This window comes from Vipera berus (assembly GCF_964194415.1).
Source record: "Vipera berus genome assembly, chromosome: 7".
Classification (NCBI taxonomy): domain Eukaryota; kingdom Metazoa; phylum Chordata; class Lepidosauria; order Squamata; family Viperidae; genus Vipera; species Vipera berus.
Window position 1 is genome coordinate 31,580,089 of NC_138209.1, and position 27,619 is coordinate 31,607,707.

The 27,619-nt window shown below is 40.3% G+C and overlaps 1 protein-coding gene across 2 annotated transcripts in view; it reads left to right on the top strand.

Annotated features, from left to right (window-relative positions):
- Nucleotides 1-1,824: 1,824 nt before the first annotated feature.
- MAML3 (mastermind like transcriptional coactivator 3) overlaps nucleotides 1,825-27,619 on the top strand; it is a 354,956-nt gene continuing 329,161 nt past the window's right edge. For both annotated transcript variants that reach the window (XM_081332096.1, XM_081332097.1), the window contains exon 1: nucleotides 1,825-4,155. In XM_081332096.1, coding sequence (XP_081188222.1) covers nucleotides 3,709-4,155 — 447 coding nt within the window. In that variant the 5' untranslated portion in view covers nucleotides 1,825-3,708. The remainder of the gene's footprint in view (nucleotides 4,156-27,619) is intronic.

Genomic DNA, 27,619 nt, shown 5'->3' on the forward strand with positions numbered 1-27,619 from the left:
GCACTTTAGCATGAAATGAGTTGTTGTTGTTAATTGCAAAGTCGTGTCCGACCCATTGCGACCCCATGGACAATGAAATGAGTAGGTTGATACTATTATATAATTCCAAGACTCCACCTGGGTTTCAGTGTGTTTGTGTGTCCCTCCTTCTGCATCCCATGTGGATATCTCACAAGCTCAAAATAATGTAAAATAAAACATCGAAAAATGCTTTATTACAAGCATTTTATGTAGTGCTAAATGAACTGAGCCACTCCAACTAGATTTTAATTTGCCAATATAATTTGAAATAAGGAAACACGAGGGGAGAAAGAGGAAGGAAATAGAGGGCTGTTGGGAACCAACCCTCCTATAACAGCAGGACAAACTTTGAAACTGACAACTAGTAATATGGCTAACTACAATAGTTATGCCCATTACTACTGCAACCCACTCTACACAGAACTCAGAAAGTTTCTGTTGTTCCCAAGCACAGCAGCCTATTATGTGGCACTCACCTATAATAGCACGTTACTCTTCTTCTGCAGGGTTTGCATTGGCTTCCTATTGGCTTGAGCTATGATTAACAATGCTAGTGTTAACCTGTAAAGCTCTTTATGGTTTGGCATCAAGTTACTTTCTTGCTTGCTGGGACAAACAGCTGGTGGTTGTCCACTTAGAGATGTGGGGAGTTGAAAAACAGAAGTACTGCTTTTCTGTAGCAGTGCTAGCCCCCTGGAAAGGCCTTCCACCAGAGGTGAGTTTAGTCCAGACTTTGGCTGCCTTACAGAGTTCAAGATGGAGCTCTTCCACAATACATTTGAAACTTTGTTTTTTTGGATGTTCTGGTTTGCATGTTTAAGGTTTGTATGATTTCAACTGGACCGTAGATGTCTTAATATTCTTTACATTCCTACAGAGCTGACAAGACTCCTGTGGCATTGCAGCAGCATATAAATGTAATAAATATTAACATTCAAAAAAACTAACAAAAGCAAGCAGATCCCAAAAGCAGTTACTATGAGTTTGCATGTCGAATTGTGATCTTACGCAAGCAACACATTCTCCAATATACAAATAGGAAATACATTAAAGAACGTACAGTATAAAAGCATGCTTTTATTGGGCTGAAAATCTACTTGCTCCTATTTGCCATTAGATTTCTGTCAAATTCTTGACCAGCAAGTTATGAGACAGATACAATCAAGTGGCAAGTACTTAATTCTGAATTGATTTTTTTGTATCAAACTTACTTTTAAAGTCTTTCAGGATAGAGAGTATCTCCAAATAATACCATAATCCTTACCTTACTCACAAAAGAATGTGAACTTACATGCTCTTAAGAATGAAAACAGGTGTACAGCATGTATTTGAGTGGTCTCAGCATTTTCTAAATATTTATTCTCAACTGCAAAAAGTTGAGAGACTCTGACTTAAATGAGTATCACTGAAATGTAAGAGTGGAGAAGAAATACTTCCAAGTACAGTAGAGAATTACAGCTTTAAACCTGTTGAAATCTATTTAGGCTGAAACTTTTATTTGAAGGCAATGGTAGTATTAACTATGCCTATATACAAAATAAGATAAACATGTACACAATTCTCACTAGTTAGCAATCCTGTGTTGTTGGAAAAATGTAATTTTCATCCAATAAACATTTACCTTTCTTTTTTAAAAATAGAAAGTTCAGAAATACTTCAGATTGTTACCAGTTCTCACTCGAATTCTTATTTTGTTGTAATTTGAGTAAGGAATAAATATGGGTACAAAAGGTAAATGTGGCTTTATTGCAATACAGTATTATGCCTTAGTTCCTAGTAAATGTTTACTTTTAATTGTTTTGCCCTGATTTCTTTTTAAGTTCCTTGCCTCAGTAATCTTTTTCTTGTTACAAATGTTACAAGGCAATAAACAACATAGAAGTGGTTATTTTTAATCTTCTGTGCTGAACCTCTTTGGGAGTCTTGTATAGAAAAAAAGTGGGGGCAGCCTTTTGCATCCTAATCTTTTTTTTTAAAGTTGAGCCTACTGAATTAACTGTAACAGAATGTCAACAGAAAATACCATGCAATGCATATATATTGGAGTTTAAGCTACAGAGATTATCTTTAAACCAACTTGAAAATAAGTTTGTCTGAAAACATGTATTTACTCTCGAGTGAAGGAGTAAAAGACTGCTAACACTAATCATTTCACAACGAATATTTCCAAATGGGGTGGGGGGAGAAGGGAGGCTTATCAGGGTTCATTTTAAAGCCAGCCTCTTTTTTTTTTTCCTCCGCTCCGTCTTTACTTTTCCATGTGGAAAAGGTTATCAGACAAGGCAGGCGAAGAGGCTGCTCCCTTTTGGCGGAGCCATGCACAGATTCTGACAATGTAGTACGCAAGAATTTAGGCTAACATGATACACAGCTTCGGCTTGCACTGAAGCTTAATAAGGAAACCGGACACAAACAAGCACGCATATTACACAGACACACATATCACACGCGACCAGGTCAAAAGTTGACTGCTTCGCCAGCTTCCCTTCGGATCCTTTCTTGTTCCGTCCTGGCAGAGCTGATTTTCCGCCCAAGGTAACGAACAGCGCGAGTAGGCGCCGGAGGGGGAATTAGGTGGGGATCGTCGGGTCCGTTCCTGCTGGCTAAAAGGTCCGGGCCGGATTTTGCACCTTGTCCCCGGGACTGCCTCACGGCCTGGAGGAGCTGGAGCTGCTGCGGCTCTGTTTATTGAGCGCTCTTGTCCTGGTATCACTCCGCTGGCATGGACGAGGAGGCGGAGGAGGTGGAAGAGTAACGCACTTGATCCTTGTGATGGTGGCAGAGGAGAAGCAGCGGGCAGAGCAGAGACCCGAGCCGGTCGCTCTGCGTGTAGCAGCTCCGCCGACGCTCTGCCAGTCCTTCAGCCAGCCAGACCTTTGCAGATCGCCCCGGATTGTTCACGTGTTGATTTTCCCCCCAGCCGGAGGATTTGCTTTTTAAGGTTCCTGTTGAAAAATACAACTGAGCAGCCAAAGTACTTTTGAGAACACGGTGCGGCATAAACACCCAAACTTTTTCTCCCTCCCTTTTCTCCCCCCTCCTTCCCCGGAAAGAAAACACAATTAAGAAAGCGGCGTTGCCTGTCTTCGGATGGTGTGAGGTGTGAATGCATTGTGGGTTGTACATGTGTGTTCCTTGACCAGTGGGTGCCCGTCCTAGGTGTTTTGTGAACGTGCAAGTGCGGAAAGGTTCTATCTCTACATACCGCTTTTGGGGACGTTTTTTCCCCCTCTCCTATTTTTCCGTTTTAATACATGAGGAGACCAAGAAGGCTTTCGCTCCGGAATTTCTTTCGGAAAGGATGGATTATTTAAAAGGGGAGCAGCTCTGAGCTCTCCTCCTTGGAGTTTGTAACCGAGCGGCGGCGGCGGCTGTGCTCCCTGTGTTCGGATACCTTCTGTTTGTTGATTGTGTCTGGCGATAACCTTACAGCACCTCCGGCTTTGGGCTTTTTTTTTTAACCCCTCCCTCCCATCCGAGAGGATCGGCAAGAAAGAGGTTTTGCTGCGTTGTTTACAACCCCCAAACATTTTTTGCTTGGGTCTGTTAGCGTTTCCATGGCCCGCTAGAGAGTATCCCAAAAGGAGGATTCCCCCTCCTTCGGCGTTTCTGCCAGCTGTGTGGCGCCCGCGTGTAAAAGGGGAGAGGGAAAAAAGTTCTTCCAAAATAGTGTGCACGGGGAAAGGGATGGGGGATTTTCCAACCCCCGCTGTCGCCACCAACGGCAGCAGCATTTGTCTTAACAATAACCTGAGCGGCAGTCTCGGCGGGGCCGGGATCGGCGTGAACAGCGCTCCCCACGGGCCTCCTCCCGGCCACAATGCTACTCATAGCGGCGGCGGTACTAACGGGAGCGGCGGCATTCCCAAACACAGCACCGTGGTGGAGAGGCTCAGGCAACGCATTGAAGGCTGCCGGAGACATCACGTCAGCTGCGAGAACAGGTACCAGCAAGCCCAGGCCGAGCAGCTGGAGCTGGAGCGAAGGGACACAGTCAGCCTTTACCAGAGGACCCTGGAGCAAAGGGCCAAGAAATCGAACTCCGGAGGTGGCAGCAAGCAACCACATTCAAGCAAACAGCCACAAGATGCCGAGCCTGCTACAGCCGAGCAGAGGAATCACACACTGATCATGGTAAGGGGGCGGGCAAGGGGGCTGGGGGCGGCTGCGGAGCCCTTGTGGGCAGGCGCTCTTTCATTTCGCTCTCGCTTCTCGCCTGAACGGATGTGGGAGTTTGGGAGGGGAGCGAGCGAGGGATGCTTGGCTGAAACCGGGGAATGGGCGGGGAGAGGAAACTTTGGTCCTATAACTAATAAGGGAATCCAGGAAGCAAAGCGGACCGTTTGAAGAAGAGTTGAAAGCTCTGCATGGCGGAGGCGGCCAACAACCGCCCGCTCCCTTTTTGCCAACTCCCTGACGGGTTTCCGAAATAACTGTAGAAGGAATGTCGTCTCGTACACACCGCCCGCTCAAGCAGCCTTCCCTCCTAGCCCCTTGTTCCTTAGACCACCGGACAATATATAGATGGGTGCTTAGCGATTCGTATTTTGGAAGAGCCGCCTCCGGGGTCAGAGCTTGGGAGGGTTCGGAGAGTCTTCGGACGATCTAAAGCAGTTGAGCGGAGCCGGAGACAGCAAGAAAAGGACGCGCGCCTGTGCAAAAGCGAGCGCGGGTACGTGTCTGGAAGAATGAAAGGGGGGGAAAAAGGGCGCGCGTGTGGAGGGGGGGAACAGAGTCGCTGCCTCTTTAAATCCAGCGGAGGGAGAACTTGTGGGCTGGATCTGCAGAGCTGGGAGTGACAGCTCTCGGAAGAAAAGTTGGGCAGGCTCTTCCTTGACCGGCAGCGCGTGAGTGTATGGGTGGTGAAGCAACCCAATCAAGCCTCTTTAAAGCGTCCGTCAGCCACTCATCGGCCACCTCCTCGGCTGGATTAAAAAAAAACACAAAGCAAAACGCGAAAGTTTTCTTGGTCTTTTAAAAGACTCGGAAGAGAAAAGCAAAGGGGCGGCAGTTGGTCTGTTGGTGGCGTAATGACTTGAGTAGCAAGTGGCGTTTCCCAAGGCTAGCTGCTAAAACGCGCTCATTACAAAGGGCAGGCAGCGGGTAACACCAGGGGCTAACGAGCTTGTGGGAAAACAAAGTGCACCCTGTTTAAGCTTTTATTGAATACCTTTCAAGAAGAATCGTTTCGTGCTAGCTGCTCTGGCTAAATCGGTTAGCCTCCTCACCCCGCCCCCCAAATCTTCAGATTTAACTCTTGTACGTTTCTTGGGAGTAAATCTCGTTGAACATCGTAGGGCTTAAGTCCGAGTACGGTAGACTTGCGCAAGGCTAGCGATATTAGCCTATTACTAGAGCATAACGGGAAGGAAGTGGGTTAATACCGTTACCCCTGCGCAAGTCTACCGTACTCGGACTTCACGGCGTTCACCGAGATTTACTCCCAGGAAACATACAAGAGTGAAATCTTAGACGTGGAGGCTAATCTGAGTTAACGGATCTGTTCTCGTTAATGCCCGTTTTCCCGTTGTAGAGTCCAATAAGGACAGCATAGTTGGAAGAGATTTTGAAATCTTGCGCTTTTAATGCAGAGATTGTGTACACTGGAGGCGTCTTACCGGGCCGCAAGCACTAGTTTGGTTAAGGGAGGCATTGTTTGTTCAGTTGGCAGCCGTACTTCCGGGCTTGTTTACTTGAAGTCTTTTAAATGTACATAACCGAATGAGGAAGGGTTGCGGTATGAAAGACTTCTGCGTCTTGCCACAATTATTAAAACCTGTATTCGGCCCTCAAACCTTCCAAGCATGCAATGCAGAAACACACTTACTCGAGAGTAACGGGACCTGCTTACTCGCGACCACATCGCCACAAAGGCTTGCAACGGCAAGCGTTTGGCCAAATTGGTCGGAGTAACTGACCTCTAGCGCAAGGCCACATAAAGCACGTGCTCATTTGTAAAGGAGAGGGGCAGTTCATGCTTCATTTGCTTTCTTCTTCCTACGGCTGGTATGAGAATCGGTAGCTGCCGGGAGACAGTTAAAACATCCCCCGCCCCTGTGCGGTCCTCCCCTCCGAAGGCCACCCCACCAGCTGGCGTCTGCCTGACAAAGCCGGCACGCCTCTTCCCCCCCTCCCCACTTTTAAGGTGGGGGTGGGAGACCCGAAGGCGCGGATTGGCGAGGGGGTTAGCCGCAGAGCGACAGCCTGAAAACTTGATGGGTGTTGCGGCGACAAGAGAATGTGGGCGGGTGGCAAGAGAAAGGAACTGATGTTCTCGCCTTGCTAAAGGCGGCGGCGGCTCCTCCCACGACGGGAAAGGAACAATTTGTTGACTGAACAGTCTTGTTGGCGATGCGCGCGCGCGCGTCTTTCTTGTTACGTGGGGCCCGCCTCTCCCTCCCACCGCCGCGCGAAAGGCCGGCTCCAGGCGGGGCCCGTCGTTCTCTACGTCTCCCGCCGCTTTGTCTTCTGGGCAGTGGTCTTTTAAGCTTTCTCTTAAGCCTTCGCCGCGGGCTCCTTACGTACACTGGGCTGCAACCTTTATTCTCCTCGGCCCGTCGGGCGTGTCTTAAATAATGGGAGCTGGACTCCTAACTAATTTGGGAAACCTCGTCTTAAATGCTCCCGAAAGTGCGTTCCTCCACAGAGCACAGATTCTGTCAGGTTCTCTCTCTAGGCCTGGGTAGAGAAAAGAAAACCCACTTTTTTTGCACACCAGAAATAAACTGATTTTTGTTTCTCCTGCCATCTGAAAATTGGTCTTAACAAGAATGAATGTAAAATAATTTTGCCTCATATGCACATGGAAAAAGATGTTGAGGCAGAATTAAAATTCTAACCGTCGCATGACATTTTATGCTCTGAACAAGGGAGAAGTTCTGTTGCTTGTAGCAGTCATTTTTGTTATTTATTTACATCCCGTCTTTATTATTTTTAAAATAACTCGAGGCAAACACAACACTCCTTCCTCCTTTTCCCCACAACTAAAAGCCCATGTGAGGTTAAGAATGACTAGTGACTGGTCCAAAGTAACCCTTTCATGCCTAGAGCGGGACTAGTAATGTAGTAACCATTACTAGAACTAGTGACTTGTAGTGACCATTGCAGAATGCTGTCAGTACGTTCTCTTGAGGGATTAATCTTTTCCACCAAAAAATAAAGATTCAGTAACGGCATTCAAAGGAAGAAAGGAGGTTGCACCATAAGTCTTTGTGGGCGGGCGCGTGAGTTGAGAAAGCGAGGCCACCCTTGAGGAAGACAACGCTGGGGGAGTTCTCCAGCCCTGCAAATGGCGAGACTGGCAGAGGAGCGCCCTCAACCCCAAGCTCGCGTTGCGCACGCTCCGCTGTTGCTCTCGATCAGGCGCGCAAATAGTCTTGCGAAGAAAGGCGGGAAGAAAAGGGCCCACAGATCGGGGCGGGGAAGAGTATGAAGGGAGGCACTTATTTTGCTCGCAGGAAACTCTCGAGGCTTTGCATGCCGGTGTTGGCTTAGGCCAGTCAGAAACTGGGGTGCAAATCAGCTTAGGGTTGAGTCCTCTAGCTGTTTCCGCACCTTGCTTCCCAATAGGGTTTGCATTTGCAGCACTACGTAGCGATCCAGCGGTTCAACGCGAACAAGCTTCACATTCCAACCATTTCCTTTCCCTTTTAAACTCACTGCCTCACTAGTTAAACGGTTGGGTGTTACCCATCACGGGAAGTGGGACGGTACAGCTCTGTTGAATCTCATTATTATCATAAAGAGATTAGCTGCTTGAATGTGCCCTCTGGAGTAGCTAGCTTTCTTCCAACAGAAATTTTAAAGCAGCTGGTATGTCCGTTATGGATATTTCTTTAGTTTTAATATTTTCCACTAGAAATCCAGTCACTATTGATTGCGTTTGCTTTTTCCCAGCTAGGAATAGCAAAATTTAGACAACGTTTTTTTCTACACAAAAGCAATGATTTTCTTGTTAAAGATGCCAATTTACAATTCTGGTTGGGGCTGAGTAGGTTGGTTGCTTCATGTATTCAGAGCTTAGAAGACTCCTGCATGTCAAGAGACCTTAGTGTTTTATTAGCCTGCCTTATTTATTTATCTATCCCACCTTTATTATTTTATAAATAAGTCAAGGTGGTGAACATACTCAACACATCTTCCTCCTATTTTCCCCATAACAATTTTCCCTGTGAGGTTGGTTGGGCTGACAGAAACTGACCCAAAGTCACACAACTGGCTTTCATACTTGAAATCAAGGTCTCCTGCTTTCTAGCCTTGTGCTTTAACCACTAGGCCAAACTCAAACCATGCTGTAATATGAATTCTAAAAAATAAGAATGTTACTATACATCAGGGGTGTCAAACTGCCGCCCCTCCCACCAGGTGCATCATGCCGAAACCGCGCCCACCCGTTGTGCCCTCAGTAAAAAAAAATGACAATAAAGGTTATCTTATGCTAAGCCATGATACAAGAAATTAACCACTATACCATCTGAGCTTTTACATAAGTTGAAGTGAGGACAGTGGCATGTTTTTGAGGCTCTTTTTGCCTTTTTGTGTTAGTGACAGAAACATTGAAACTCACGGGGAAAAGTAAAGTATGGAAAACTTCAGAAATATCTTTTTTATTTTGCAGTTCTGAGTGAGGTTGCTATAAGGATAGGATTTCTTATATGTGGCAGTTTGGATCTAGTGTACAGCCTCTTCTTAGTTTACCCTTAGTTCTAATCCATTTAGGTGTTAATTTTATCCAGTCAAAATGCTCCTTGTGATGGTAGAAGAAGAGGATTTTCTGGAGCAGAAATAGTAAAGGAGGTAGCACAAGAGGAGAAATACTTCATTGCTATTTCTGGTTCTCCCAGTGTTTGATTTTGACTTTAGGTACATAACTTTAGTGTGGAGGCTCTGAGAATCTAGCCCTCTACTTAAAACAGAAGCTTCTCATCCTTGTATAAGATATTGCACATGTGAGGTGCATAATTGAATATTCATAAATTTGGGTTGCTTGGTGAAAATACCATTCTTGGGACCGTATAGGTTGGAAACATGCAGAGTAGGCCTTCATCCTGCAGTAGATAGACAACGGCTAAAATGATGATGACGATGGTGATGATTGCAGAAAAAAAATATGAAATTAGGGAACAGTAACTTGTACACAGGTTTATTGAGGAATTATTTGCAATTTTTTCCTCTATCAGCCTAATCTTTAATCTAGTTTCATATTACTTTCATAGAGTTGGATATTTCTCACTGCTAAACTAGTTACTTTTTAAAAATTGAAGTGAGAAGGCATTTGCAATTTATTAAAAGTATTTTCCTGATCACCATTATGCCATGTTATATATCAGAAAACACTGAATTCTAGTTCTGCTTTAGCTATGAAAGCCAACTGGGTCACTCTCAGCCAACTCACCTCACAGGGCTATTGTGGGCAAAATGGGGAAGGACTACTATAGGTATTTGCTATATAAATAATAAAAGTGGGATAAGAAATAATAATACTTCCATTCTTAGCAAGCTAATATGCTTTCGTGTTTCCCACTTTGTGGAAATATAACTTTTTCTTGATGCACTCCATGTTTGCTCTTTTATTGATTTGCTGTGTTTGGCAACCATGCTTCAGTAACACCAGCTATTGAGAATCTTCTTTTTGTTAGTGTTATAATCTATCACACTTGCTTTTCAATATTGGAATTAGAATTCATTTGTGATAGAATTTTTTTAGCTATCTCTGATCTTTTGTACTGACAATCTTCTTGCACACATGCTTTCTCGGAAGTAACTTTCCAGTAAGGCTAAATGAGACATGGCGTCTGATCATTTATTTAAACCCATATCTGGAGCAGTCAAATCCAAATATGAGATGTGTTGAAACTTCAGGTTTAAGAGCAGGTAAGATGAATGGGAATCCTCTCACCATGGCCTGTGTGGCTTAACTCCTGCAGTTGCCCCTTCTCCCAACACCAGTTTTCTTTTAGCCTGAAATTAGCTTTTGAAGCAAATCCAACTAGGAGAAAATAGTATCTGAAAAGAGAGTAGGAGGCACATGTAGCTCTTGTCATTTAACCTTTTAATGCTAACTAATTTTTAGTTTTTATAGGCCATAGTGATTATGAATTGAAATATGCAGAAGTGTCTTAAGTCTTATATTCCATAGATTTAGAAGAGCTTTCTAAGCAGAAAACATGAAAGCATTGCAATTTTGTACCCTGATTGCGATATGTTTATTAAGAGTGTCTGTGACCAGTATGGTTTACTGTTATCTCCATTCAAAGAAATATTGATGCTAAAATGTTTGTTTTGTTTTTGCTAGACTAGTTATAGTATCTTCCATACACTTTGTTATGACTGCTGTTTGTAATTACTGAACCACCTTGGATCAAGTAGGAAGGTATAAACATGTATTGTGCTATGCAGAGTTATGCCTATTCACATAGAAAATATCTTATTCCATAATCTTGGAATAAGCATAGGTTGCCCGGAGGTGCCCCTGTACTTTGCAAGATCTGTGACTGTACCTCTTCATTTCCTGTGAAGAGTCAAGTTGGTGCCCGTGACTTTTAAATGACTTTTCTTCTTAGGAAATAACGATTTGGAGGGCTAGAGACCAGTGCCTTGGATTGACTGCCCCAATTTGTAAGAGAAAGGGACAGATTTTATGACCACTGCCTGATGTGATAGAACAGTTCTACAACAGGGCAGAGTATGAAAACTGACATGACCAAAATGAATTCAGGGCAATCCAGTGCATTGAAAAGAATGGAAGCCTTATCCAGCTGAACTTCAGCAGGAGATGGTGAGAGCTGAGAATTGGTATGAGGAAGAGGAAATAGACTGAGGGTTACACTGGGGAAGATGTGGAAAAACATGACAGGGATGCTTATGATTACATAATGGAAGAAGCAATCTTATAGTGATTCTGTGTGTGTGTGTTTGTGTGTGTAAGAAAAGTGAATATGGAGTGATGTAGGTAGGAATAGAAATATGTGAGTAATCTGGGTGATTGGATTTTGGTTGACATAGTGTCTTTGGGCCCACTAGTGCTTTAATATAGTACTGTAGTCATGGACTGAGGCCATGTTTTCTGCCTTGGGCTAATAGTAAATGAAATAGACTAAATTCATCTTTAAGTGTGTTGGTTTTAAATAACATTTCCTTCTTAAATTGTTAATATTTCATCACAAAATCAAGGTCTATATATAAAGTCTAATATTTGATCATTCTTTTGGAGGTCAGGTTACTTTACTTTTATTTGTGTTCAGATATCACAAACCACTGGAAAATGGAGGAACATCTCTTTCCCTTTGATTACTGGCTAAGCACTAATCATCCATTTATATTTGTCATTAGGTACTCATCTCTTCTCTTCTTTCACCAACTTCTTTCCTAGCTTCTAACAAATCAGAGGAGAAGGAAGCTGGGCTTTCTTATTTTTGTAAGGAAAAAGGGGGCGATATCAACACCTTTCCACAATCATAATATTAGTGTATGGCATATGAATATATCTTCAAAGGTCATACAATCATTGATTTACAACTCTAATAAACCACATTATATACAGTAGTGGCCAAAATTGTGGAAACCTTTTGGGAAAAGTGTACATTTGAGGTTTGATCGCTAATAACACCACTTTTTTGGAGTAGTACCATAAAATTAAATATCAATGGAAAGATAATTTAATCAAGAATGTAATGCAATAACTTTTATGAAGGATTTGCTATTAAAATAGCAGTTATTCTTGAAGAAAAGTGAAACATGTAGAAAAAAGATATACAAAAATTATCACCATAGAAAAAATGAGATATACAAAAATTATCACCATGTCAGTTAATACTTAGTTGGGTAACCTTTAGCATGAATTACAGCCTTACACTCTCTTCCCATGGAGTGAACCAAGTCCTTTAGTACTGCAGCTCTTATAATGTGAAACCAAGATTGGATGATTGCTTCTATTAACTGGGTTTTATTGTTGGGTTGCTTCTGACTAACAAGTTTCTTTAGTCGGCTCCATAGATTTTCAATTGGGTTAAGGTCTGGGCTATTCCTAGGCCAGTGATGGCGAACCTTTTAGAGACCGAGTGCCCCAAAACTGCCCCCACCTCCCTGCCCACCCCCGCTCTGCGCCCCCCCATGGCCACCCGCCTCCACGGCCCACCGCAGCAGATCACCCAGGCAGCCCAGCAGCACCATGGCAGCCACGCCTTCCACCCATGCCCCACAGCATCATCTGCGTGTGACAGCATGAGAGCAGAGTCTTGTCCCCGCTGCCTGGCTGCCATGCCCTTGGCTGTGCTGCTCTGCGCGGACTGTGCTCTGGGGCAACTCTCCTCTGGGGGCGCTGCTGCTGAGGAGGAGTGGCCATAGGTTTGCCACCACTGTCCTAGGCCATTCCAGCAGTGGAATATGATTATCTTGAAACCACTTTTTGCACACAGCAGCAACATGACATGGAGCTGTATCCTGTTGAAATATAAATGCTTCATTGTCTTGGAAAAGATCATGTGTGGAAGGCTTTAGTTTGGGCTCAAGTATTTCATTAATGTATTTTTGGCCATTTATATTCCCATTAATCACACAAATTCTGCCCACACCTTTGGATGTCATACAACCCCAGATCATAACACTGACTGGGTGTTTCACGGTACATGCAATGCAGTCAGGATGCAAATCTTCTCTGATTCTTCTTACGTATTTTATGCCATCACTACCAAATAGGGAGATCTTGGTCTCACCACTCCAAATAACACTGTCCCATTGTTCCTCTGTCCAGGTAACATGGGTTTTAGCCCAGTTTAGTCTTTTCAATCTTTCTTTGAGAGATAAAACTGGCTTTTTTCGTGGAATTCTAGATTTTAGCTCAAATTCCTGCAGTCTGCGCCGAACAGTCCTTGCACTCAACTTCACATTGCATTGCGCCATTTCATCTTGTATACACCCAGATGATTTTCTTCTGTCATGTAAGCACAGTCTCTTAATTCTTCTATCATTACTTGCTGTTGTGCACCTTTTCCTGCCTTTACCAGTGTGGTTTTATAGGGACTGAGTCTCCTTATACCTCTTCAAAAACTTAGAAATGCCACCTTTGGTTAAGTTTCCACTAATTTTTCTTCTAATTTCTTTATAGCTGTAGCTTTGTTCACTTAATAATACTATTTTACATCGCTTTCTGGACAACCAGTCAACTCTTTGCACCATTACTTTAATTTTATTATGTTTTACAAGCTCACTAAATGAAACACAAAAAAACCCAACCAACTTGATAGCGATCACATTAACACACTGACAAATGTCCTCCTCTCAGCTTCAATACATGACAATAATTAAATCCTACTGTGATCTGATTGGCTCATTGCTAAAACAAGATGACACCTGATTGGTTCTCTAAACAGTCATGCTCATTGGCTACAATCAGATGAAGGAAAGCTACCTGGTATCAACCTAAGCAAGTTGTGCTTCCTTTTTCTGGTTATTTGACTATAACTTTTCATAGAATACAAATTACTGAACAAACTTTGTTGTGTTACATTCTTGATTAAATTATCTTTCCATTGATATATAGTTTTATGGTACTACTCCAAAACAAAGTGGTGTTATTAGCCATCAAACCTCAAATGTACATTTTTCCCCCAAGGTTTCCATAATTTTGGCCACTACTGTATGCAAACGTAAATATCAATTTAAATAAAGCTTCAGCAAATACTTGTATGTAAAGTGGATGGACAATACAACAGATGAAGTAAAATATTAAATTAGGGTAAAAACATGATAAAATCGCCATGATATAGTGCTACAGAATCAATAGGATAGATCAGGGCTTTTCAACTTTTTCACCCATTGTACCACTTTTAGGATATGGCAGCATCCGAATACCACCAGTCGCCTAGCAAGGTATCAAAAACTTGACCAAAAAAAAAAAGAAAAAAGTGATGAAGTACAGGTAGTCCTCGACTTACAACAGTTCACTTAGTGACTTTTTGAAGTTACAATGGCACTGAAAAAAGTGCCCCCAAGCCACAGCCGAGCAAGACACCTGCCTGCCCTCCTGTCCAAGGTTTCCATTGTTGTGAGCATTTCTGTTGAGGATTGGCAGCGAGGGTGGGGTGGGGGGGGTGTTTGGTTTTTATTCCCCCCGTCTGCTGGGTGGTTGCAGCAGGTTTTGGTCACTTCACATGACCCTGGGACACTGTAACCGTCATAAATATGGGCTCAGAAGCACCAGGATCAGTGCCGAGCTCCAGCTGGAGCCTGACGCTGATCCTGGCGCTTTCGCTGAGCCCTGACAGCCCTGCAGCTCCAGCCATCTCTCGCTTGTGCAGTGCTGCCACCAGTTCAGCTCATTCCCCTCCCCCTCTACTTTTCTAGGATGGTCGCATACCACCTGCCAGGTGCCAATGTACCACAGGTGGTACCCGTACCACTGGTTGAAAAGCCCTGGAATAGATGGTAGGGTTCAATATCTAGAGAAGCTAACTACCTAATTGCTTCTGGTGTGGCTGCAATGAGGTCATCCCAAGTGCCTTGAAATTTCCTGAGGAGACATTCTCGAACTATATGGGTTATTATTTATTCAGGTGCACCACAATCATGTGAGCTCTTGGCCATTCCCCACTTGAAGAGCTTTGCTCTAGTTTTGGCATGGCCTGTCCTGAGTCTGTTCAGATGGCACCATATTTTTCAGGGCAGATGTCTGGAAGTGGTTTTCTTGTATATACATAATTTATTTGGTTATGGTCATTAAGGGTCACCCGTAGTTTGAGTTGACTGTCCAGTATTCCAGTTGGGAAGGAAGAGGGAGCGATATTTGCACGATTGTATTTGACAGTTTTCTGAAATTCGCATTTTCACTTTTAGATGCAGGAGCCTCCTTTATCTTTATGTCAGTGTCCAGAAGACTATAAAAGATGTGAATTTATCTTTGTTGTCTATTTCCCAGTTTTTCTATGTTTGTCAATATGTCACTTCCTCCTTACTTCCTCCTGAAGTAAAAAAGATGATTGCCCAGCAGCTTGCTAGTTGTGCTGTCATGACAAGATAGCTTCTCATTTCAGAGAAAATTATAAGTGATAGAAATATTTTGAACATTGATGGGAAATTATTTTTTTTTAAAAAGTGGGAAAAACAAGATACTGATTGAACAAATGAATTTTTAAGTGCAAATGCAATTGAGATATATTTTGGCTAGAACATATTATAAACTGACATTATCGATATTATGTATAATACCAGAAAAATGTGATGAAGATGTCTATATTTAATTGTACATGTATTAACAATAACAAGAATTGTATTTGCCCAGTGTGGAAAAATGCATACCACCGGAAGAAGAGAAGATCAAGGAAGCACTGGATGGTGTATTATTGGAACTAGAATGAGAAAGTTAACATGTACCACTGAAGTATCAATGGACTCAGATAACGTGTTTATTAAATATTTAAGATTGTAAAATTAGAAAATTAATAAAATGTTTACACACAAAAAAGATAGCTTCTCATTTCTGCCTTGGTGTTTTTCCTCATATTTTTTCCACATTATTTTAACTAAGGAGATAGCTTACAGAGAGTTTTGGAATCATATCCTCTCCTGCTATAAATTCATGACAGTGATGTGCAAGAAAGGAGACAGCACTAGAGTTGAGGAATAATAGTTTTACTTATACTCTTATTTATAGTGTATATTCACAAATCAGAATAACACTACTCTGTGAGTACAGATACAATAGATGCAATATAAGAAGTCACAAATTTAAGGATGAGTGGATAACACTTTAATTCAGTAGTGAGAAAAGTCAAATGTGTAATGTTGAAGAAAGGAGTATCATAAATTCGAAGGGTTATATTTTAAGTCTTTATTCCCTAGCTGTGCCAGATGTTTGTATTCTCAGGCAAATTACTTATATTTAATCTCAGTAGTAGGAACCTGATAGTACTAATCTGGGTTCTTCTTGTTGAGTTATGAAGAGCTATATGAACTCTACTGCATATCAACATCTTTAAAGGGGAAAGATCCCAGCTTTAGTTCTTAACATCTCTAGTTAGGAGTTAGATATAGGAGAACTTTTGCCAATGGTGGTGAAGCAGTCAGTATATTATGTGATTCTTTAAAAAAAAGTGTAATTCTTCAAGTTATGCTCTTGAAATGACCTATTTTGAGCTTTACTAAAATTAGTGGAAAAATTAAAATTAACAAGCTTTCTAACGATAATTAAATGTAATTCTACCCATATTTTAGAATTTAGAAAATAAGTTCTATCCCTTTATAATTTCTTATTCCAGATTATGATATTGCCTGCCCCTTGTTACTATAGGATTCTGGGCTAGGATAGTGATCCTGAGATCGACACTGGAAGGAGGAGTAGCAATGAGCACAGAAAAAAGTCATACGCTCATTTTATCTTGGAACAATTGATAGTGGGACCAGCCAGAGGATGGACAGCCTGCATTTTCCCCTAAAAAATACCAAGCATTGTGATAAATGTGAGTCTTATTGGACTGATTGGAAATAATACATTTCAAATCCTATTTATGTATCATATTTTATTTAAAAATAAGAGGGAAACAGTCCCTTTCCCCTCCCCCAAAGTGCAATACATGTCAGATAATCTCCTACAATGCAGTCATAATTGTGTTCAGGAGAGGAAAACTGTTGAAGGAATACTTAATGTTACCAAACTATGGTAATAGACATTCAGCTAAAATGTTTATTGCATATCAGTAAAGGTGACTCAAATCCTGTCCTTTGCATGTTAATGGGTAATATCAAGGATAATGTTAGAAAAAAAATCCTTTTAAAGTTCAATTCTTGACATAATACAGAAAAATAACCTTGCATAAAATAAATGCAAATAGGCAATTGTGTAAGAAAGAATTTTGAGGACTAAATCATTAATATTAAAATTACTGAAATAAAATTTAAATATATCAGTGATAAAACATATGTGGTTGAGAAATTGGAAGCTGAAAGGGTTCTCTATATCTCCAGAAAATGTAGAGGAGAAGCTTTAGAAAAGAAACATGAGCTGAAGAGGCAAAGAAGCAAATTTATAGATTTTGTTGGTTTGAATAATACCCATTCAAGAGTTCCAAAAGAATACAAATATGGGACTGCTCACCTGAGAAAAATGTGTAGCGTTCTTAAGATTAGCTGCTCTATCAAGGGCAAGGCAAAATAAAATAAAACTTTAGGTATTCAGGAAATGTCAAGCTAGTTAAAGTAATATTAATAAAGGTTAATATAATAAAGGTTACATTATAAAGTAAACAGGACGAATTTTGCTGAAGAAAGCATAATAACGTGGTTAAATGCATTAAGTAGATAAGTATTGTCTTATCTGTAACAAACACGCAAAGCTATTTGGAGTTTCTTTTCGTTAAGTTGATGTGAAGCTCGCATTTAGAAGTCAGATTAAATATGACATTTTATGAAGTGGTAATTACTGGTTAAATACAATGCAGGGACAAGCAAGAAATAGTTCACTTCATACAGTGAAGCTGTATGAACAATAGAATCTCTGAAGTAATTGGGTTTGTTGATCAGTCTTTATGGTGGTTTAAATACAAAAGAACAATGAAAGTTTTTTTCCTCTTGAAACTCATTTTTGGGGACTATGAATGAGATAGAGTTATCAGCAACATCCATGAGATGAGGTCAAAACAGGCAAGTGGGTGGAAGTCGCATTATTATATAAGTTCTTCCTCTTTTATATATTTAATATTGGCATTTTCCATCTTGTATGTTTTGATATCTCTGCAGGCATTGCTGGGTGTTACTGTTCTGCTTGTGGATTCCCATTGATTGACCACTGGAAAAAGAATTTGGAATAGTGGGCCTGTTATCTTATCCAGCATGGTGTTAATATATTCCAAGTATTGCTTCTCCAACAAAAATAATTCCAGAAGTAGCTTCTAAGAATGGATTGTCTCTGTCTAAGAATTATATGTTGAACACAATATTCAAGGCTTTCATTCTGGATTACTCTTATTTCATTATACAGAGGTGTCGCAAATATAGACAAGGCAACTAATTCAGAAGCTCAGGTTAGGATCATTGTGACTTCTTTGGACTGAACATAACATACTCTTCTGAGCACCAAATCTATCAGGTGTTAAGTGAAAATACCAGTGAAAGTGAACAATGAAAAAAAAACCCAGTCTGAACTGTAATAATAATAATAATAATAATAATAATAATAAGTTGGAAGGGACCTTGGAGGTCATCTAGTCCAACCCCCTGCTCAGGCAGGTAACAATTTGGATTTCTGTTGATATCTGTAGTAACACTATAGGAGCTTATTTGTTTTGAATGAGGAATAATTATTTCTAGTGAAGTACAAACTAGTGTATAGATTGCAAATCAAGATGATAATGACAACTTTGAAGTGCTAGGATGAGAAATAATTGATCATTTTAGATACTGTAATAATAGAGTTGATCTATCGTAAGATGGGCAGCCAATAAATTTTATAAATAAATAAATGAATAAGTAAATAAAATTTTGCCTGTGGTTTAAAAAAGGTATGTTAGTCTCTTCAACTATTCTAAATTAATTAAATGTTTTTAATGTTGATTCAAGCATGATTTCTATGCATGAAAAAATGATACCTAAATGTCCAACAGACCATAAAATCGTGGAGAAAAATAAGAAACACTCAAATTCTCACATTTATAACTGAAGCAACTTCTAGATTTTCTATCTGACATGAAATGTATTGAGAAACACATTGAGGAAAAACATTGAAAAGGTAAGAACATGTACAGGACACGGAAGTTTTAAAGGAAATGTGTACACTATTTTATTCATATTTAAGGCAGGAGATGGAAACCTATTACCTTCACAAAGTTACTGAGTCAGTCTGAGGATCACTTGTGGGGGTCCAAGGCAAAAGGGAAGAGAAAGTTGTTTATCCACCAGGCTTGAAGCAATTGGCAAAGTGGGGGAAATACATTAATTGGGTTTCTTTCTTCATGGTGCAACCCCTTTCGGTTGTGTACTGTTGTTCAGACTTACTGAAGAAGGCTTGACTGCTTTTTCAAAAGAACACTGCCTATGTTCAAAAACAGTACAAACAATTGATAGGCACTAGGTGTGTGCACATAAATTGGCCTTCTGTTGCTGTACTGCATAAGAGGCTATTTACTGCTAGTCAGCTGCTGTTTTGGGACTGATCCAGGTCTCCCATCCAGGATTAACTCCCATACCTGGCAGATACAGAAGGAAAGGCAGATTTAAAAGAACTGAATTCTCCTACCCAAAGCAGAATGGTTTTGGAGGACAGTACCCAGGGTACTGGGGGAGGAAGTGTGTGCCTATAACTGTTTAAAGCATCCGGTCAGTATGTGCTAGCTTGAATTTATCTCTTGGGAGTAATCTGATTGCTCAGTAACCCACTTGCAATGGTTGATAAAGAGTGTCAGATTTCAGAGACAGTAAAACTTTCAGTTTGTTGGAAAAGAACAATTAAGAATGACTTTGTTTCAGGTATGAGATGGAAAAATATTTTATTTGTTTTTTGTTTATATCCATAACTCAAGGCAGTGAACACACAGAGATACTCCTTCTTCCTCATACGTTTCCCACTCAACCACCTGTGGGATGAGTTGGGCTGAAAGAATGTCTGGCCCAAGTTTACCCAGCTGGCCTAAGGCAGAACTAGAACTTACAGTCAAAATTTTGGCTTCTAGCCCAGTGCCTTAACCATTATTATTATTATTATTATTATTATTATTATTATTATTATTAATTTTATTTGTATACCGCCCTTCTCCCGAAGGACTCAGGGCGGTGAACAGGGCAATACATATTAAAAAACAAGATACAAAAATTAAAAAACGATTAAACAATGCCCATGAATAAGTTAACACACATTAAAATAGATTAAAACAAATTAATAAAACCCAACCCCATCCCATCAGGCCAGGCCAGTTTGTTCAAAAAGGTAGGTTTTGAGATCGCGCCGGAAGGAGCGGAGGTCAGGCGCCATCTGGAGCTCGACCGGAAGATGATTCCATAAGTCCGGCGCGCCCACAGAGAACGCCCTCCCCCTGGGGGCCACCAGTCGACATTCTTTGACCGGTGGCACCCTGAGGAGGCCCTCTCTGTGGGAGCATACTGGGCGGAGGGAAGTACCACACTGGCTCTCCAATGAAGGCAATGTTATAGAGAAATGGTGAGAAAAAAAAGATTGCCAAGTTATGTCCATGCCATTACTAAAGTGCAGATAAGGTAAGGTCACAGGACTGCTTAAAGCTATCATTTAATACCATTTGAATGGCAGTGAGTTCCCTGTCTTTGGTGTAAATAATGAGGATCTCTTTATTTGATAACCTGGCCTTTCTCTGAAATTTGTCTAGTTGCTATGTCTTTGGGTAAATAATTTGTTAGATTACTATGAAAATAGATGTTGGGCTTCTGACAGGCCAGATAGGAACCAATTGACAGGTATACAAGAATCCAGGAACTTCTAAGTATATAACTATTTTACAGGAAAGATAATAAATCATGAAATAATTCCAATGATATATAAAATGTATGCTTTATCATATCAATGTTTATGTTTATTGTGTGTGTTTTTTCTCCTGCCTATGGAAAGGACTAGAAACAATTCTCTTTTGTGCAGGAGATCCAGTTTCCATCTATTCTTTGTTTTGCTAACAGAGGAGCTTTATGTCAAATTGTTTGACTATGTAAAATCACACAGGTTTATGGAGCTTAAATGTCTACATGAATTTTGCAAGCAGTGTTTTCAAACATGAAATTAAAGCCTTGCATATTGGAGTCCCTTCTCATAACATTTATGTAGATTTTGAACTATAATGTAATCTTTATGTATAATTTATAGATGAAATATTTCTGTTAAAATAATTTTATAAGATACTTTTTATGGAATAAATTCTGATATAAAATGTGCAGTGTAAAAAACCATTGCGTCCATGTAGCTTCTTCCAAATTACCCCAGCTGATTGAACATAGGTAAACTCACACATTGTTGTTTGAAGTAAGGGACACTATGTGCTATACTATAAGACATCCCATTAGCATAGCATAGCATAGCATAACATAACATAGCATGTACTCAACATATGCTTTAGATTGTGGGTAGACTTATTCATCAATTAAACAGCCTAGGTTGTATGTGTTCCAAATATAGCTTGTTTGGAGACCGAATGTTTGCAAAAAAAATGAATACATGTGTTGAACTATTAGCAGATCTGAACTGTAGCTGTTTGTAACATGAGTACAATATTGAGGAATGCAATTTTGTAAATGGAAGATGCAAATCATGCTGACAAGAAAAGATTCTGTGGTGGTTACAGAAGATCTAGGACTTGTGAGCCCTTTTTCAATTCCTCAATAAGAAAAACTAGTATTCCAGATAGGGGATTGTAGAAAATAAGCTCAACGCACAGTATTGTAGAATATTTTGTTTTACAGTGGAGATCAACATGACTGTAGGCTGAAATGCTAACACTGATTGAATCCTTGTTCCCAAACCATTCCGTAATATTACTATTATGGTTAAAAAAATAGCATCAACTTTAAAAGAGACAGTCCTTTTTCATTTATGTCATGGTCCATCATACATTTCTGGATATCAAACAGTTGAATGATAAAAGTCTTGACTGGGCAGAGGAGCTCTTGATTTCTAGAAGCTGCAAAGGAAGAATTCTACTTGGGTGATTTCTTCTTAGCCCTGGTTTTGATGAGCAAGGCTGTACATGTTTTATTAATATTTGGGGAATTCATATCTACAAGTAGTATGAAAAACCTCTATTGTATATATATATATATTAGCTTGCCTAGGTAGGCCATGTGGCTTGTGTGTGTGTGTTTGTGTGTATTTTTAAGGTAAGAGTTTTAAACAAAGTTTTTATTCCAGAGAATACACTGAGAAAGATATGCTTTAAATATAAGGTCATGAAGTAAGTAAAAATGTTCAAGGAGTCTAAAGAAAAGCAGCCTAATCATAATGCTGGAGCCAGTAAGTGTTCACTTAATATTTCCCTCCTTTTCTGAACCATTTAGAAGCAAATTGTTACCTGCTGATAGGAGATCCCCATGTAGCACTTAAGAAACAATGAATCGGTTTGCCTTTTTAAAGTATATAGTGGGGGGATTTTCTGCTAGCTTCTGCACCTGATTTTAAGTGAGAAATTCTGGTACCTTAGATATAAGTAATTGATCACTAAATAGCAGCTGAAGAACACAAGCTGCTCTTTGCAATTAGCCAAAACTTACCTTTACTCAATTGAAAAGGAATAGAAAATCATGATGCCCATTGTTTGATATCTTTTTCTGAAAGTTTCTGAAAAATAAATTTCCTGAAATCAGGTTCTCAGCTATTATTTTTAAACAACTGCTTCTAAATCATCATATCCCAAATTTACAAATTTAAGAGTATTTCGATAAAGCAGATAAGACGACTTTATAAGGCTGTCATTTTTCCCCCCTCAAAGTAATTTAAAATCAGAAAGAAAGAAACAGCCGGTTTGGCATAGTGGTTAAGGCATCAGGCTAGAAGCCAGGAGACAGTGAGTTCTAGTCTCCCCTTAAACACAAAGCCAGCTTGGTGATCTTGGGCTAGTCCAAACATGTCAAACACAAGGCCCGGGGGCCGGATCCGGCCCGCGAAGTGGTTTCATGCGGCCCGCGAAGCCATCCTGGAAACAGTGAGGGAACGGCCCCCACTGCCTTGGCCCTGGCCCAGAGACCCTCCTCCTGCCAGAGACCCTCAGATCTGTCCCACTCCTGCCCAGGCCCCCATAGGCCCCCTTGATGCGAACGATGTAGAGCTGGCCATGCCCACCCAGTAGGCCATACGCACTCTAGCCACGCCCACCCAGTAGGCCACACCCACCCAGGCCATACCTACCCGCCCCCCTGAGGGCAACTGCAATGCTGATGCGGCCCTCAATGAAATTGAGTTTGACACCCCTGGGCTAGTCACTTTCAGCTCTAGGAAGGATGCAATAGCACATCATTTCATAAAAATCTTGCCAAGAAAACTGCAGGGATTTGGACATGATAACAGGAGAAAAAAAAATCCTAACCCAATTCAAATAAAAATGTAAACTGGAAATAGTGTACCGCTTTACAATGTGACTGGAAATAAAAAACACAAATTCTAGAACTTTTTTTTACCTTTTTCAGTTTTCTCTGAACTTTCTCTAAGCATGCAGCAGATACAAATAGCTTGCTGCATTTCTTAAATTGTTTTTGAGTTAATTCACTATATGGTAAAATATGTTGGCTGTTTCCTTGATCAGTTTATCTTACAAAGCAATATAACACCCAGCAATATAGTGAATGAAATAAACATGAGAGTTCTGGAGTGTTTGTTTAAAGGAGGAGGAGAGGAAAAAATTGAATTAAAGCACAATAATTATTTTTCCCATCCCCTATACCAGGGGTAGGCAACCTTGGCTCTTTTATGACTCATGGACTTCAACTCCCAGAATTCCTGAGCCAGCCAAGCTGGCTCAGGAATTCTGGGAGTTAAAGTCCATGAGTCATAAAAGAGCCAAGGTTGCCTACCCCTGCCCTATACATCAGTTACAAATCATACTTATCTGTAGTTGCTGACATTTAAAGCTATATTTCATCAATATTTGGAATAGGGTATATTCAAATCTTAGGCTTTCTCCATTTACATCTAAACTATGGCACAACTTGGCATGGTAGCATCTTTTTTCTTCTGTGTCCCTTGTAATGTTCCCTTCATGTTTTCTTTAGCCAGAAAGTGATCCAGGCTTACATTCTCCTTAGATGTATGAACACTATTTGAGTAGTGTTTCCTTACTCCAACAGAGTCCAAGGGCAGCTTTAAGATGTACAGAATCTGTTAGTCGTTATTACAATTTTGGTGGAAAGTCAGATGAGTGCAGATTTAAAATGGGGAATGGAGATGGGATAGGGAGTGGCAGCCTGAGACAGCAAATTTTCACGCTGGTTATATTTTCTGCTGACTCAACAATGAGTAGGTAGCACTCCAATCCAGCACTAGGTAAAAGCTCAAAGAGCTAATGTAGTATTTAGCTTATTTCAATATTTGGTATGGGTTATAATAAAAGTTAAAAGATACTTTAAAAAAATAATGAAAAAAGTCAGTGCCTTTTCACTTAAAATTTCCTATTCTCTTCTAATTTTTAACCAAACATTTTTGTGGGATTTCCCCCCCAGAAATTTAACAATGTGACCTCTGAGAAACTGATCTGCCAACATATTTTCTTCATGCATGCGGTACTTACTTGGCTAAACTGATCCAAAAGCCACAAAAAGCCTTTTCATGGAGCTGAGGACAAATTTGAAAAAAACGTTGCTTGGGGAATAAGTTGTTCCACAGAATGTGGTTTAAGAAGTACTTTGTTACAGTATGCTAAACTTTTTTCTAATCATTGTAACTTGTTAGATACCATTTTCCCCAAGTTTGAGCTGCTGTTTACAGTGTGTAGGTTCTTCATATAAAGATTAACAAAACCATTGCATCCTTTATATAGTAAGAGATGTAATGAAATGAACATTGTTTTCTTTATTTATTCTTTTCATGTACCCTGTGTCTAAACTCTGAGTTCCTACGTCAGAAGTTGGCATTACTTCTGGCAAAATTCCCTTCTCAGTTGCTCTTTTCCATTTGACCTTTAGACAGCACAGTCATAATAAAACTGAATAATCTTATATATGAATCCGCTGATTGGTGACCTGTTTGCTATAATTGTACAATACTTGCAGAGAAAAGTTTTATTAACTGTTTGAAATGAATAGTTGTAGAACAAAAGAAAGCAGGGAGAATGAAATGTAATACATCTCACAAGTTTTAATTTATCACTTTATAATCCCAAAATTATTTACAGTACATGTAAGAATGGTTTTGTGTGGATGTACTGTAGCACTGAATTTGCAATGTGTGATGTCATGATCTGTTTACTCACACTTATAGGTAATCAGTGCCCCAGTCTGAAGCCCTGCACATTTGTAGAGTTATGCCAGACAGTATGCTGAAAAGATGGTGGGGAATTATATTCAGAGTCAGATTGGAAAAAAATTGTCTTGGAAAAAACACCACAGATCTAGTTTCACCTTCTTGGTGATAGGAAAGTAAAGTAATGCATTAAGGTATGCATCATGAACATAACAATAGTAAGGACTTGTTCTCATGCCTTCTTAACTTGTTAAGGGACATCTGCTAATGAGGTCATGTAAGTCTCATCCAAGCCCCAGTTGTTAAAATGGTGTTTCTCCTTTTAACACAAGTTTTGACATATGAATAATCTACAACATGGCTAGTGATGAAGCAGTCAGGGCAAGGATCTGTGCAGCTCCTACATAATGGCTGCATTAATTTGCTATGGATTGTTAAAATTTATTCATTAAATTGATATATCTTCCTGTCTCAGTGTTGTGACTTTGGGTGGCTTACAGAATTTTAAAAAAGCAATACAAAGATAACCACAAAAACAAGAAAAATTAAAAATATTAAAAACAAAACTGTTAACCATAAAAATAATCTTTGAGAGGGCACAATTCATTTCCTAGAAATATAATCATTTAGCAAGCTATTCATCAACTTTCCTCACTGAATTATCAGCCACTGCTCTCTAGCCATTTTGACTTGGTGATGTGAGAAAGATTGGCACTTGATTTGTGCAGTCTTGATTTTTGTTTTTGACATGGAAATATTGATTCCTTGGAAGACAGTTGATTTCCAAATAAATGCTGACTTTCTAGGATACCAATACACTCAGTATCAAGACAAACAAGCAAAATTTTGGCTGATAAGTAGACCCAGTTTAGGAGAGACAGGTGAAGCAGAAAGGAAATCTACCAACCTGCCTGCAAGCTCCTTCCAGTTGCTTTGAGAATCTGTAAGATATCCTCTTTTTTTTTTAAGTATCCTCCCATTGAGCCCTGCCTCCAATGACTTGAGGTGACATAGAAAGTTGATATCCGGCTTGCACAGAGTGGTATTTCAAGTGTTTGTTTGCTTTTGAGATAGGCTATTAATGTTTTAGGGCATGGGTGTCAAACTCGCCACATCACGTGATGTGTCGTGACGTATTGCAACTTTTTGCATTGCCGGAGCTGGGGTGGGCGCAGCCTCCGTATGATGCAACCAGCCTGCGGGCCGGCAGTTTGACACCCCTATTTAGGGGATCAATAGTTCTATAATCCTATGCAAATAAACTATGAAAAGAATGCAGATGACTGTCCAAGGGCAACGAAGGAATATAATATGAAGTGGAATGTGCCTAAGTCTTCCAACTGTGCTCTTCCTCACATTATGAGGAACAATTGGCGGTGTTTTTCCTCCATGGTTGATGAGTCATGGTGGGAAAGGGGCCAGGGAATACTGTTATCCCAGTACTGCCTTGCATGATATTTCTAAGAACAGCATCACTCCCCAGCCTCATTTTTGAAGCTGTGTGAGCAATACAAATTATATCAATACACTATTCTGTGGGTTGGAGGACACGAGGAATACAGCTCTGGAGAAATGTCCTAAAGTATATTTTTCCATATATAATTGGTATTACTTGGCTATATCATACTGTTGAAATTCCTCTGGCTAGTAAATTTTAAAAAGGGGAGGTCTGCAAAACCAGATTGTTTAACCAGTGGATTTACTTAAGATGCCTTGCACACCCAAAATCAGGTTAGAATAGAAGTTATACTGGCAGGATAGAAATTAACAATTTTCTACGGGTTTCAGATCAGATAAGCAACATATTCTCTCCATTTCCATGGGAAAATGCCCTACGTCTCCTTTACAGATTTCCTTTTAAAGTGGTTTGTTGCCATGATTTAGTCACCATATTTTTCTTTATACCTTGGTTTTGTTTTTTCAGCTCGTCAAACATCACAGCCACTGATTTACTAGGCAAGGTTGACTCAGCCTTCCATCCTTTCGAGGTCAGTAAAATTTGGACCCAGATTGTTGGGGTCAATATGCTGACTCTATAAACCACTTAGAGAGGGCTGTAAAGCACTGTGAAGCGGTTTATAAGTCTAAGTGCTATTGCTGTTGGGCACTCAGAGTTGGTTGTACTGCATGCCTCTTAGAACTAATGTGGCTATTCTCACATGATCTAGAGGTAGTTTTTTTTCCCCCCAAAAAAAACTTTTTGGCCACTTTGAATTAATCAAATGAGCCAATTAGAAAATCAATGGAAGACCAGATTTCTCCCCAGAATAATTGTGTCAATATCTTCTCACAATAATAAAATAGAATTAGGAGTATGCTATTGCCCACTTGATCAAAAATGTGAGGTAATTTTGAGATGGCTAAAAATATCTGGCAGGCTTGCAAGGAAATTTTATAACAATAGGGATGGAAATGGACTGAGTTACCATTGCCAGAGTAATTCATGCACAAAATCCCCCAATACACAGGCCTTTTAAAAGACCGTGACTTAAAATAGTCATGAAATATACACGGGTAGGCTACCTTGAATTTCACTCTACAGCAGGGGTCTTCAAACTCGGCCCTTTTATGACTCATGGACTTCAACTCCCAGAATTCCTCAGCCAGGCATGGTGGCTGAGGAATTCTGGGAGTTGAAGTCCATGAGTCATAAAAGGGCTGAGTTTGAAGACCCCTGCTCTACAGTGACCATGATCTGGTACAAAA